At 33.1% G+C, this 14,673-nt stretch overlaps 1 protein-coding gene across 6 annotated transcripts in view; it reads left to right on the forward strand.

Annotated features, from left to right (window-relative positions):
- RICTOR (RPTOR independent companion of MTOR complex 2) overlaps positions 1-14,673 on the forward strand; it is a 112,141-nt gene that overhangs the window by 57,669 nt on the left and 39,799 nt on the right. For all 6 annotated transcript variants that reach the window (XM_044779390.2, XM_070519739.1, XM_070519738.1 and 3 more), the window contains 6 exons: positions 2,229-2,398; positions 4,782-4,849; positions 7,622-7,689; positions 11,210-11,292; positions 13,869-13,956; positions 14,500-14,590. In XM_044779390.2, the coding sequence (XP_044635325.1) occupies positions 2,229-2,398; positions 4,782-4,849; positions 7,622-7,689; positions 11,210-11,292; positions 13,869-13,956; positions 14,500-14,590 (568 nt within the window). The remainder of the gene's footprint in view (positions 1-2,228; positions 2,399-4,781; positions 4,850-7,621; positions 7,690-11,209; positions 11,293-13,868; positions 13,957-14,499; positions 14,591-14,673) is intronic.

Below are 14,673 nucleotides of genomic sequence, written 5' to 3' on the forward strand. Positions count from 1 at the left end.
CCCTACCACTGCGGATTTAAAAATACTGTCCACAGTACCTGTTGATTTAGAGACAAAGTCAGAAACTTGATTAAGGGTATTTTGAAAATAATACAAATTTGACTACATGTCAATGTATGGGATTCCTGGAAAGCTATAATCAGAGTTTACTTATCATAAAATTCTTTTATAATTATGCAAAAAGTAATGAAAATAAGTGAGTGAACCTAAGAAATAGAAAAAGAAGAAAAAAAATTAATTTTAAGGTAAGCAGGAGGAAAGCAACAATGAAATTAAGAGTCTTAGAGAACAAGATAGATTATTTAATCTAACCTATGTTAATTGGAAGAAGAAAAACATGATACACAGTTTTGCAAACATACACTCATGTTTGAAAACACAAAAGTCAGAGAACCAAGATTAATATAAAAATGAGGAAGAGAACATAATAAGAGTTTTTAAAATTGAGATGTTTTATATATATTTGAAAATCTTACTGAAATAAATGAGTTTTCAGAGAAAATTTTAATTCCCATTTGACTCAAAAAGTAGAAAACATGATGATAGATCAAAAACCGTTGGAGTACGTGATGAAATAATTGCCTCCAGAAAGACTCATCCAGGTAGTTTTTGTCTTAAAAAAAATTGTTTCAAAGAAGAGAGAATTCTTATGTAATGTAATTTGATTGAGAATGTTAAAAATGTGGAAACCTATCTTTTTTTATGGAACTACCATTTTATATATATATACACACACATATCTATACACATATATATAATAAAATAATTAGAAGGCTACTTTGTTACTCTAGAATATTTATCTCAAATCAACACTCTGTATTATTCCTAATGGTAGATCGCTACAAAAACTACATCCTTTTAACTCTTGATTAGCATTGTTTTAAAACTTTTAGCAAGGTTAGTAAGACGGAATAATAAATGAAGTTTACATATAGGAAAGAAGACACCATTACTTTTAGATGGTATATCTAGAAAACTCTGAATCATCTGAAAAACAGAACTTAAGTTTAATTCAGTACAGTGGAAACAAATAAAAATACAGATTTGTTAGATTTATTTTGTGTTTCAGCAGTAATCAGTAGATATAATAGAAAAAAATGATACTATTTCTAAAGTAGAAAAGAAAATCTATATATACAGCAAATAAACTTAATAAGAAACCTGTGTGGCTTGTGTGTGTGTCTCAGTGATAGTTTTGACTTTTGAATTTATCCAGTGGATTCTCCAGAAGGCACAAGTAATCTGTACGGGTAGAAATGAGAACATTGGTTGCCTGTGTAGTAGAGGGGCACTGATTGAAAAATGATGTGAGGGAACTTTCTACGGCAGTGAAAGTGCTATACCTTGATTGGGGTATTGGTTATAAGAGTATAGACAGTGTTCAAAATTTATTGAGCTATACTATTAAGATGTGCATTTTACTGTATGTAATTATACCTCAATTTAGAAAAAATAGAAGAAGAAACCTAATTCTAGAATTCAGCTAGAATAAACAGGAGAGATCCAACCATGAAAACACTTTTGAAAAAGAATAAATGGAAGGGAAAGGAAGGATTTTTTTCTCATGTATTGAAAAAAAATTATTAATCTAGGTTATTAAGAGGTAGAAAAATGAAAAAGAATTAAGAGTTACAGACCCTGATGGATAAAAAATTTTAGTATATCAAAAGTAGAAAAATTACTTTGGGAAACATGTTGGGATGATTGATTACACATTTGAAAAAAATTGAATTTATCATATTAAGCCAAACTCAGTTTCCTGACAGATTAAAAACTGAAATGTTAATCATGAACTCATTTAAAATATACATATATATGTGTGTGCACATACAAAGAAAATGCCTCGCCTTTGAAGTAAGGAGTTTCTGAGCTTAAAATAAAATCTAAAGTTAAGTCACAAATTAGATAAAAGATTTGAAACAGATAAAGGGCTAATAATTCCACTATATAAAGAACTCTTTGCAATTGAAAGAAGAACCATTTCAGTAAAATATGGACAAAGGATATGAATAAACAATTCAGAGACATAAAAAAAGTCAGGGTTTGGAAAGTATATTCAGCGACTCTTATTAGATATATTTTATTCATGTGCTCTTTTAAATGTCGTTGACTAGAAAGTTTTTCAAGTCAGAAAGGAAGTTAAGTTTTAAAATAAAATCCCAAATTTCTGATTACTTTTTATTAATTATACCCTATATAATATATTAAGCTTTTCTTTTTTATTTTAGCACTTCAGAATCCAGAGGTGGTGGCCCTTCGAGGTGGACTAAACACCATCTTGAAAAATGTGATCGATTGCCAACTAAGTCGAATAAATGAGGCCCTCATTACTACAATTTTGCACCTCCTCAATCATCCAAAGACCCGACAATATGTGCGAGCTGATGTAGAATTAGAGGTAGAAAATTTAATATTATTTTCTAATTTTAAAATATGACTTTAAGAATGTACTCTTACTTTGAATTTTAAAGTTAATAGAAGTAGCGTTAATTATCAAACCTAAATTAACTAAGACTGGCTTATTCCTAGCAATATTTTATAGCTCATTCAATTTGGACTGACTTGAAAATATTTTTTCTCAAGAATTTCTCATCAGTGTGTAGAGTGAAGGTTATTTTTTTTTATTATTATCTATGAAAACTTTACTAGGCAAATTAGAGCACAAGTAAGGTTACATGGACACTTACTTATTTTACTTAAGAAGACTATTTCTTTTTAAGGACTTTAGTACATTAGTTGTGTGTGAATAGCTCCTGGTAATCATATACTATTTATTTATTCAACCGTGCTAAAATTCTCTGAACTTGGAAACATTTGTTAGCAACTAATGACCAAATATACTTGAAAGAATTAGAATATATATTTTTCTTTTTTTATATATATCTTTCTTGTTAATGTACAGCACATTAGCAAAGCCTTTATATGAATGAAAAACCTCAAAGAACATGAAAGACATTTACGTACACTACTATCTTTGCTTATATCTTTTTTTTTTTAAATCACAAATGTTAGTTCTTTTTTTCCTTAAAATGATCCACCTGGAATAGCATAGTGATTGAGAGCATAGACTTTGGGCTATACAGGTCTGGTTTTGATTGTTTTGCTCTATAACCTACTAGCTTTATGACTTTGGGCAAATTATTAGCCTCTCTTGGATCCATGTTTTCCTAAGTACAATAAAATGAAGGTCATGATTTTTACCTTAAATTACTGTGAAGAATACAAACTAAAGTAATAGTAGCAGTACCAGCAGCTAACATTCAGGGAAAGCTTCTAATGAGTTGGGCAGTATTTCCAGGTGCTTTACATATATTATTCCTAATCTATGTAAAATTAGTACCTGGCACATAATAAATATTCCACAAATACTAGTTGTCTTGGATGTTAGTCATTATCATCATCTTATACTTTATCACCATCCTCCTCATCATAGAGTCTGCTGTTAAGAAAATACTGTCCTCATTTTTATTATATTTTATCAATTTTCATTCTAAATTGATACTTCTTGATTTTCTTTTCTACATATGAAGAAACTATTTTCAGTGCTACTGCCTCTGTTGTAAGGCCTAAATCTTTCTCCTGTTAAAAATCCCTTTTTCAATTTACCTTGGCTTCTATTTCTACTGTATGTGATATGTTTTGACCTAAGACAGAAAAAAGTATGGATTAATATAATGTTATTAGAATAGACAGTCTGTAAGGATTGTAAGTTAATTGTAATTTTTTATAGTAAATTTTAAAAACAACATTTTTTAAACTTATACTTCAGAGGAGAATAGGGTAATTCATAGCATCTGCTGTGGAAAACTAGAAAAGCTGAATAATTGTGGAAATCATATACTTAAAGCAATATAGAGCTGTGAAAGCAATAAGGACCAGAGGGAGTGAAATTCTAGAGAAGGAAGATTCTTTGAGAGTTGCCCTGAAGATTTCCAGATGTCCTTGGTGGCACTTGCAGATTTGGGGTACAGGCTGGAGGCTACAAATATAACCTAGGCCTAGGTTGAAGACAAGAGTATTTGGCAGTCATACGGGTATGGAGAGACAAGCCTAGAGATGTGAAAAGTCCCCAGACCAAGTGTGGTTTACCCCTCCCGACATTTGCTGAAATAAGAATCTATGCAGAAGCTACAATGTCAGAGTCTGAGGAAAGCACAGTGGAATATACTGCAGCCTCCACTGCACGGGACGCAAAGGCCTCCTAAGAGGAGGGGCCCGGGCAAAAGTTGAAAGGCCTCTAAGTAGTAGTGAATTTACAGTGATTTAAAGTGAGCAAGGTTGTGAATATAAAGACAATACACAAAGATAACTTGGATTTCTTTATACTAGCAACAAAAGGAGAATGTAATTTATAAAATAAACTGTTTAAATAATGTTCAAAAATAGACAAAACTAAGTCATAGTGTTAGAAGTTAGAATAGTACTCTTGTTAGTGCCTGAGTACAAAGAGGGAATAAGGAGGCTTTGAGGATGTGGTGTTTTCTTCATCTGGTACTGATTTCAGGAGTGTGCTTAGTTTGAGAAAATTGATCAAACCATACATTCATGATTTGTGTCTTGTTATACCTCAATTTAAAAGTTCAAAAATTCACTTTGTACATTAAAAAAAATCACTCAAATATATTCCATGATGATGAGTTTGAAGAAATAAGTGTCTCAAACAGTATACCGAATTAAAGATAAAGAGAAGTGGAATTAATTTTAGCTTGTTACAGGAAGAATGTATTTCATAATAAGGAGCTTTTTTTTAATCTTCTTTTTCTGCTTTTTTCTTTAATTAGCGAATTTTAGCACCCTATACTGATTTTCACTACAGACATAGTCCAGATACAGCTGAAGGACAGCTCAAGTAAGTACTGTTTGTTCCTAGTAATTTATAAGGTGGTGTGTGTGTTGCTATTAAAACTTTGAGATTTGTCTGATTGCATGTAGAGCCAGAAAAATGTGAGTTTAAGTAAGTTTCTTTTTTCATGTAGTTAGGTTGTAGTTCTCTTGTAATATAATTAACTGTGGTTTAAAAAATTAAAAGTAAGCTTTGGAAAATTTAAAGACTTGGAATTAATTTCTTATTTTAAAAAATGTAAGGTAGGCTGCAGTAGAAACCTAGATCTTTAATTGTTTTTCTGTTGTAAGTATTTTTAGCATAGTTACATCGAGAGACTAAAAGAATGAAGTAACACAGAAAATAGAAGAAAGAGCTGCCTTAACAAATTAAGCAAAAAGACATAGTATATAGAATTTTGAGAGTAAAGTTAACAGGGAAATAAAAGGAGATAAACATTATTTTCTAGAAATGAGGCTGAATAATTTTCAAAGTCTTTTCGGAGAGAAAAGCACTTGTTCACTAGGTATTCTGGGATAACTTTATAATTAAATTGATTCAGGGATCAAATAATGTACTATTTGAAAACTTTGCAAGTGATGCAATTCCAATAAATATGCTGTGAGGTGTTTTTCTAGTAAAATTGTTGAATTTCAGACATACTTATTTTGATATATAGTATGTATATAAAATTCCTCACTAAGTTTTGGAACATTGTGAAATGGGGATATTTTTGTTAGTTTTCATTTTTCTCCTGAATTAAAAGTGGTGGTTTCATATCTTTAATTACCTCCATCACTGGCCTTCTCACACCCTAAGATATCATGACGTGAGCTAAGAAATCAAAATAGATATCCTCTGTTTAAGACTTCTCAAACCTTATTTCTGCTAAGTTATGAATTGGGATTCTTAACCGCATTCTTGGCTTCTTCTTAGAATATTTGGACATCCTCTTTATTGATGGAGCGTGTATACGTTTTCTGTAGCTGCATGACAAATTACTACAAATGTAGCAGCTTAAAATGACATCAATTTGTTAGCTCACAGTTCAGTAGCTCGGAAGTCTGGCACTGCTCTTACCTGAAGGTTCTGATGAAAAATCCATTTCCAAGCTCATTCAGCTTTTTGGCAGAATTCATGTCTTTGCTGTTGTACAACTGAGCTCCCTGTTTCCTTACTGACTGTCAGCTGGTGCCTACTCTCAGTTTCTAGAGGCTACCCTCTTTCCTTGGCACATGGCTCCCTTCATCTTCAAACAGCAAGAATGCCTCAAATCCTTGTGCTTTGAATCTCCCTCACTTCTTCTTCTGCCACCAGTTAGAGAAAGCTTCCAGTTAGGTCAAGCCTACCGGATGAGCTTCCTGTCTTAATGTCTGCTGCTATGTAACATTAACATAATCACAATCATGGCAGTGATATCACACAGGACCCAGGGATTATGGCATGGAATCTTGAGGGGATAGGGGGCATTTTTAGAATTCCACCTAATAGGATAAGCAAGAAATGAGCATGGATATTTTTTAGAGTTGAGGGGATAAATGAACAGTCCACCAAAATCCTTTCTTTCTCACTTGGTTCTGTACTTTACTTTCATTAAGTTTCTGGAGTATGGGCAGTTTCGAGAGTATGGGTACATTATGGCCAGGGAATAAGGAAATGAGTGATTTTTTAAAATATTAAAAATTTACCAAATATTTTAGAGAGTAGATAACCAGATAATCAATATAAATGTCACTAACATTTTTAAGAGAAGGAGCACCAAAAGTTTAACCACACAGATGTCCAATTCTCATTTCTTCCACCATTCCACATCCCCATTTTAGTTTCTGTTATATTCTCATTCTGATTGGTGCTACAGAGCTTAACGTGGTTTGTTTTGTGTGTGTATGTTTTTAAGTGTTTCATTTCTTCTTTGTAGACCATCTGATTGTTCACTGTTCTTTAATTTGATTTTCTGTCATTGTTCTTTATGCCTTCTGTTTTTTCTTTCCCAGTTCTCTGGATTTCTATATTCTCACAACTGTTAAGAACTTTATTAGGGAAGAAAAAAATGGATAGTCAACAGGGTGGAGATGGTTGAGGTGGCATAAATAAAGAATACAAGATTGCTGTTAAGTATTGAAATTGGCCATAAGCCATACATGGAAAATGTTTAACAAATATAAATAGTTTTATTAGTTTATTTTCATAAACTATTGCATAGAAAGGGACAAGTGAGACTATTAGATACACAGTTATGAAAGAAGAAAGTAGCTGCTGATATTCTAATAATATCTAGTTATTTAATAACTTCTCTGAATATATGGGCTGTTGAGCTTGCTTGTTAGAAATGCTCAAATAAGTTTGGGGCAAGAATTTCAAAGTAAAGAGGAGACATGTGGTAAAAGAAAGAGGTTTATGTGGTAATTTTTTTTGCTAAGGGGCAGCCTTGCAACAAAGATGCTAATTAAGCAGGCTGGTGTTGGTCTCTAATGCTCAATTAAAGGTGTTAATGAGCTGTCTAAGAATAGTTTTCAGAAAGAGCAGGAAATGTAGAACTGAACAGAAAAGTAGAATTTATAACTTATTTTAAGCCATATTGTGAATTTTAAATTGAGGGTGGAGTCAGTATATAATTGAGTAATTTGCTTTGAGGTAGATTTGATCTTTGTTTTTTTTAACATATCTTATTTCCTGTAAATGTTTAAACATTAACTAATGATAGCTGTCATCAGAATACAGTAGCAGGAAAAACTCACTTTTTATTTTAACATTTTATTTCTTTGATGCCCCCTCTTTGGCCCCTCCCTCCCCCAACAGAGAAGACAGAGAAGCGAGATTTCTAGCCAGTAAAATGGGAATCATAGCAACATTCCGGTCCTGGGCAGGTAAGTTACTGTGTGATGCTTTATAAGATCCAATAAGAAAAACTTGACCGTTTTTTCAAATGTTAAATTATTATTGCGACATCTAATTTAGACGTTAACCTAGTCTTATTTTATATGTTATTCCGAGCCAAAGGGATTTGTACAAAATTATTTAAATTGACTATTTGTAAATCAATGTGCTAATGATTCCCCGGGCAATTAAAAAAAATTAAACGTGATCTATACCAAAAAAATTTTAGGAGTGTTAGCTGTATATGTAACTGAAGTTTGTTACCTAAATGTACAATGTAGAATGTCATAAATACCAAATAAGCAAGATAGGCCATTAGTAGTCCCAAATTTCTTGAGAAGAGAGACTCTGCATGTTCGTATCTTTCCATGGAATGAAAAGCAAAGATTTTCCTCAAAATAATACCACCACTAAATGTGTTATTTTATATTAATGATTACCTTCTTCCTTCTTGAGTTTGTAAAGCAATTTAAAGGATAGCTTATGAAGGAGTATAGCAGTAAACAGAACAAGAAAAATCACCTGAACATTTCTGGGTACGTAGGTAACCTAACAGATAGCGTTTCCATACAAATGACTATCCCAGCCATACAGTTGGCCGCTAGCCAGTAGATTTTCAGGAACTTCCTCTAGACTCTCAACGCTTTGGTGAAAAAACTCCAGCCTTGCTCTGTCTCATGACTGCCTATTTCCCCTTACCCTCGTGGACAGCCTAGGATTCTATGAGAGCCCAGCCATCACACATCCTTTTTCATGCTCAACCAGCTTTCACCACATTCTGTCAGTAGAGAAACTAACACAGTTCGCCTGCAAAGCTTAACCATCACTGCACTTACCTCAAAACTCACTGTAACTTTGTGTTCTGTAGTTATAATCATCATCCTTTCTCATCCTTCAGCTTCCTTGCCATTAGAGCAGTTCCTATCTTACGAAAAAATGAATTTTATTCTGCTCTAAGCACCAGTACAGCTTAGCTACTATCTGCTCATTCTCCCTACTTCCAGACTCTACTCTCCCTATCAGTGTCTCTCTCATTTCTGTCTCTCTCCTTGCTTCTCTTAAACTTCTTTCTACTGTGCTTCAGTTTGTCTTGGGGTCCTTATACACTGATCCATCATTAGAAACTTAGAAGGTTGGAAATCTTCCACTCTCCCGTTTAAGTAAGAAGAGAAATATGGCATTACAAGTTAGAACTTTGAACACGTTTTTTTCACAAAAATAATTTCCTAAATAGTTTTTATATTCTTTGGTACTATTTATGAGTTAAATAAGCTTTTGTATATTTGTAATATTTCTATGATACTATATATTTCAAAACCCAAATAACTGATTGACAAATGAACTTTTAAAACATAGTTTCCTCATGAGTTACAGTAGCCTGTTTTCCCTCTTAGTGCAGATATGATCTGTAAAGACTATCTTAGTGTATTTAATCTCTCATGTTACTATCAAACATCAAAGTTTGAGAAATACCATTTTGATGATTTAAGCAAGTAAGTCTGCCTTTTGTGTTTTAATTTGAATTTTGAACTTCAGTTCAAAGAGAAAATATAGATTATTCATAAATATATGTGCTTAGTTAGCTAGAAGTAACAGGGAACTTTAGAGTCCTGTATGACTTTTTAAAAATGTTTTTCTCAACATTTTATTATCAAAAATTTCAAACATACAGAAAAATTATACAGTGAACACCCATGTACTTCCATCACCTAGACTTTGCTCTATTTGCTTTATTAAATGTCTTTCCATCAGCCCATCCCTCTGTGAATGCATCAGTCCTCTTATGTTATTCTCTTGCATTTCAAAGGAAGTTGCAGAATTCAGTACTCTTGATTTCTGAACACTTCAGCATGCACGCTATTACTGAGAATTTAGTATTTGTTTATGGCTCTGATTTGGTTATTTTTGTTTTTTGGGGTTTTTTTTTTAGGTAAAATTAACCCCTTTCAATGAAATGCACAAATCTTGAGTCTACCATTTAATGAGTTTTGACAAATGCTTACACCTGTGTATCCAAACCCTTTTTATGATATAGAACAGTACTATCATTCCAGAAAGTTCTCTCATGCTCCTTCCTATTTAACCCCTGACCCCCTACTACCCTAAGAAGCAACCAGTGTTCTGTTTATTGTCATCATAGATCAGTTTTGCTTGTTCATCTAAGTGAGATCCTAGCCTATGTAAGGCTTTTTTTCACCCAACATAATCATTTTGAGATTCGTTCATGTTGTATATATCTATAATATGTTCCTTCTTATTGCTGAGTCGTATTCCTTTGGGTGAATATACCACAGTGTTTTTAGCCCTCCTCTTGTTAGTGAACCTCTGACCTGTTTGCAATTTTGACTACTGTAAGTAAAGCTACTATGAGCAGTCTTCTACAAGTCTTTTTTTTTTGCAGATATGAGCTTTCATTTCTCTTGAGTAAATACCCAAATGGAATTCCTGGGTAACAGGATGGATGTATGTTTAGTTTTAGTTTTATAAGAAACAGCCAGACTTTTTCTCCAAATACTTAGACTGTTTTATTCTCCCATCCTCAGTGTATGTGAGTTTCAGTTGCTCTGCATCCTTGTCAGCATTTGGTGTTGTCAGTCTTTAATTTTAGCCATTCTGGTGGGTCTGTAGTGGTATCTCATTGTGAATGTAATTTGCATCTCCCTGATTACTAATGATATTGAACACTTCGTATGAGTTTATTAGCTATTCACATATTTTATTTTGTGACATGATATTAGTATGTTTAAAATTGTTTGACTCAATTATCTCACTTAAAATTTTGATCCACACAGTTTATTTGAATTCTCTGTTATACTCTTCTGTGCACTTCCCATATTTTAGAATTAAACTTTTAAAAGACGAATATCAAGCAGTTTTTGGCTTTCAGTTGAGGAGGCATTAAATAAGGGAGACAGACTTGTTGTCTTACCCTCTCCAGTATTGTTAGTCCCTGAGAATCAGTCATCAGCAGATGGGAGTAGTAGGCAGTCAGATTCATGAACCTTTTTGGGTATGAAACAAATAGAAGGAATTTAAATGATAAAATTATTGATAGTCTCTAATCAGTAGAGAAATTCAGAGAATGTTTGAAATATATTATCTCTTATGATAACCAAACAATATAATATTATAATTTTGCTTGGAAAAACATCGCAGATTTTGTATTATGGATATATTAAGTACAGAAATTTTTTTGAGGGACTGGCCCAGTGGCGTAGTGGTTAAGTTTGCGTGCTCTGCTTCAGCGGCCTGGGGTTCACAGTTTTGGATCCCAGGCACAGACCTGCACACCACTGTCCATCAAGCCATGCTATGGTGGCATCCCACATACAAAATAGAGGAAGATTGCCACAGACGTTAGCTCAGCAACAATCTTCCTCAAGCAAAAAGGAAAGTTGGCAGTAGATGTTAGCTCAGGGCCAATCTTCCTCACAAAAATAAATATATAAATAAATAGAAATTCTTTTGAAATCTAAGTCAGAGATTTCTTTTTCTTTTTATCCTCTTTAGGTATTATTAATTTATGTAAACCTGGAAACTCTGGGATCCAGTCTCTAATTGGAGTACTTTGCATACCAAATATGGAAATAAGGGTAAGTAAAAGTTATTGTAATTGTTTTATTCTTTGACTTTTAACAGAGAAAATGAATTGTAAAAAAAGTTATTTCAGATGATGCCTTTTCCTCATAAATTGTTAATCTGTTGCATAGAGCATTTTAAAAATACGTAAACATTTACTACCTAATTGAATACTAAGGATAACATGAATCCTTTGAAATCCTGCTATTGTTAGGAACTATGACTTTATTAAAAATATGAAATTAATTATACTTTACGCATTAAAACATGCAAACAATACAGAAGGGCATTCTCGTTGTAAAAGATTGAAGCAATATAGCAACATATTTACGGAGGAGCACGTGCAGTAGTATGCATTCTAACGAGCTTTTACAATATGTTCTGGGTAGTGGTTCTGATTAAAATTGGGTTGTTAATATTTATTCACTTATTTATTAGATGTAGTCCTAACTTCTTAGTGCCTAGGAATTTGTATTGAACAGCTAAAATAAATTGAAATTGTGGGGGGAACAAATTAACTCTTCAAGTGATTCTTCCTTTTCCCTTTAAATGTTTTTGTTTGTTTTAATTTTGTTCAAAGGAATAAAATTTGCTGCTTTCTTATTTCTTCTTTATATGAACCAAGCCTAGAGTTGAAAAATAGTATTAGAAAATATTAGCCAGGAGTGCTTCACTTAAAATGTGAACTAAGCATTTAGACCTTGGAAATGAAAGGATGTGATTATAGTTGGAAAGATCTATGGCCTATGAGCAGGGAACTAAATGTTAGGGCAATGGTGAAAGAACATAGTCTTTGGAGTCTGGCTGACTGAGGTTTGACTCCTGGTTTTATTACAGTTGTGTGTCACTCAGCGACAGGGATGTGTTCTAAGAAATGTGTCATTAGGTGATTTCATTGTCGTGTGATCGTCATAGAGTATACTTACACAAACCTGGATGGTATAGCCTGCTACACACCTAGGCTATGTGTATTGCTTGTTGCTCCTAGGCTACAAACCTGTACATTATGTTACTGTACTGAATAATGTAAGCAATTGTAACGCAATGGTAAGTATTTTTGTATCTGTATGTATCTAAACATAGAAAAGTATGGTATAGAAGTAAAAATATGATATAGAAGATAAATGGTATACCTGTATGGAGGAGCACTTACCATGAATAGAGCTTTCAGGACTGAAAATTGCTCTGGGTAGGTCAGTGAGTGAGTGGTGAGTGAATATGAAGGCCTTGGACATTACTGTATCTTATTGTAGACTTTATAAGCACTGTACACTTTGGCTACACTAAATTTATAAAAATATATATATTTTTCTTTCTTCAATGATAAAGTAACCTTAACTTACTGTAACTTTTTTACTTTGTAAACTTTTTAATTTTTTTAACTTGTTGACTCTTTTGTAATAACACACCTTAAAACACAAACACATTGTACAGCTGTACAATGTTATATTTCTTTATATCCTTACTCTATAAGCATTTTTCTATTTCTTTTTAAAGATTTTCATTTTTTTAATTTTTCCTTCTTCTCCCCAAAGCCCTCCCAGTACATAGCTGTATGTTTTAGTTGTGAGTCCTAGCTGTGGCATGTGGGATGCCACCTCAGCATGGCTGGAGGAGCAGTGCCATGTCTGTGCCCAGGATCCGAACTGGTGAAACCCTGGCCTGCTGAAGCAGAACATGCAAACTTAACCACTTGGCCATGGGGCTGGCCCCAACATTTTTCTATTAAAATTTTTTTTTTTTACTCTTTTGTTGAAAATTAAGACACAAACACACACATTAGCCTAGGCCTACACAGGGTCAGGATCATTAATATCACTGTCTTCCACCTCCACATCTTGTCCCACTGGAACGTCTTCAGGGACAATAACACCCATGGAGCTGTTATCTCCTGTGATACAGTGCCTTATTCTGGAATACCTCCTGAAGGACCTACTTGAGGCTCTTCTTGAGGAGGTATCACTCTTTTCAGAAATATGTCCATGGTGATTTGTTTGTTTTTTTCATCATAGATTTGCTTATAAACAGGTAATGCATTGTGAACATTCCTCTCTATTAATGGAAGCCTTTTGATGTTGAGGTCCATGTTTTCAAACTTTTTAAGAAGCTTGTTGAAGTCTGCAAAAGTTTCTGCTAAACCCTTCACTGTGAATTTTCTTGGGAGTTCTTTTTCTTCTCCTGCAGTTTCCTTTTTCTTGCTATGATGTCACTAAGCATCAGAAATTTTTCAGCTCCATTATAATCTAATGGGACCACCGTTTATGTGGTCATTGACCGAAAAGTCGTTATATGGCATATGACTGTATTTATAGCTCCATGACCTTGGGCAAATTACTTTTAATCTTTAAATCTATTTCCTCATATGTACAATGGGGACAATAAAAGATTTATTGAAAAGATTAAAAACCATGTATGTAGTAAGCATTCAGTAATTACCCCTTTTCTAATATAGGCCTGATGACAGTAGTTTTCTAAAATACAGTAGTTCTGTTTTTATCAATTTTTTATTCTCAATATAGGACATTTAAAAAATCTTTAAGCAATGATTTAGTCCATAAGAAAAATGAACTGTATATGTTTGCACTTGCAGCGAGGTCTGCTTGAAGTGCTTTATGATATATTTCGTCTTCCTCTACCTGTTGTGACTGAAGAGTTCATAGAAGCACTGCTCAGTGTAGGTAAGTATTGAAGTGCATTTGTAGCTATTCATATAATATAACTTTTTAAATGGCTTATCTAATGGAGGCAGACTCTCTTAAAGGAAAAATACTGTACTAAATATTGAATATCATTTTCTTTTCTTACAGCATTATTGGGGCATGAAATTAATGTAAAAATAAAACCTCAAATAAAATTCTAAAAATAAGAAATCTTAATTTCTTCTCTATCACCCTAGCTCTTGCAGATGAGCAATGAGAGTAATAGAAAGATGGACCAAGAAAGGAAGAAAGGAGACAATAAGAAACCTCTGTAATTATCAAATTAGATGGTCTGATTCTTGTCTTATTTTAGCCAAATGACTCCTGAGTCCCCAAATGAAGAAAGTTAGATCTGTGTGCATTTACATACATCATTTTTTTCTGTATGCCTTTTTCAGTCTATTTTTTAACCAACATTTAGAAAAATTGTTCATGGCTTGGCTGGCTAATGGTTCTACATTTATCTGAAGTGTTTTTTTGACATCTAATTTTCTTCTAACCACCTAATTTTAACTGTTTTAGATCCAGGTAGGTTCCAAGACAGTTGGAGGCTTTCAGATGGCTTTGTAGCTGCTGAGGCAAAAACTATTCTTCCTCATCGTGCCAGATCCAGGTAGAATTTAAATAAAGAAATGGTTCAAATTTATTATTACTGTTTTTACATTAAATTATGTAATATTTGGAACATTATTTAAA

The sequence above is a fragment of the Equus asinus genome, chromosome 10 (assembly GCF_041296235.1).
Source record: "Equus asinus isolate D_3611 breed Donkey chromosome 10, EquAss-T2T_v2, whole genome shotgun sequence".
In the NCBI taxonomy this organism is placed as follows: Eukaryota; Metazoa; Chordata; class Mammalia; order Perissodactyla; family Equidae; genus Equus; species Equus asinus.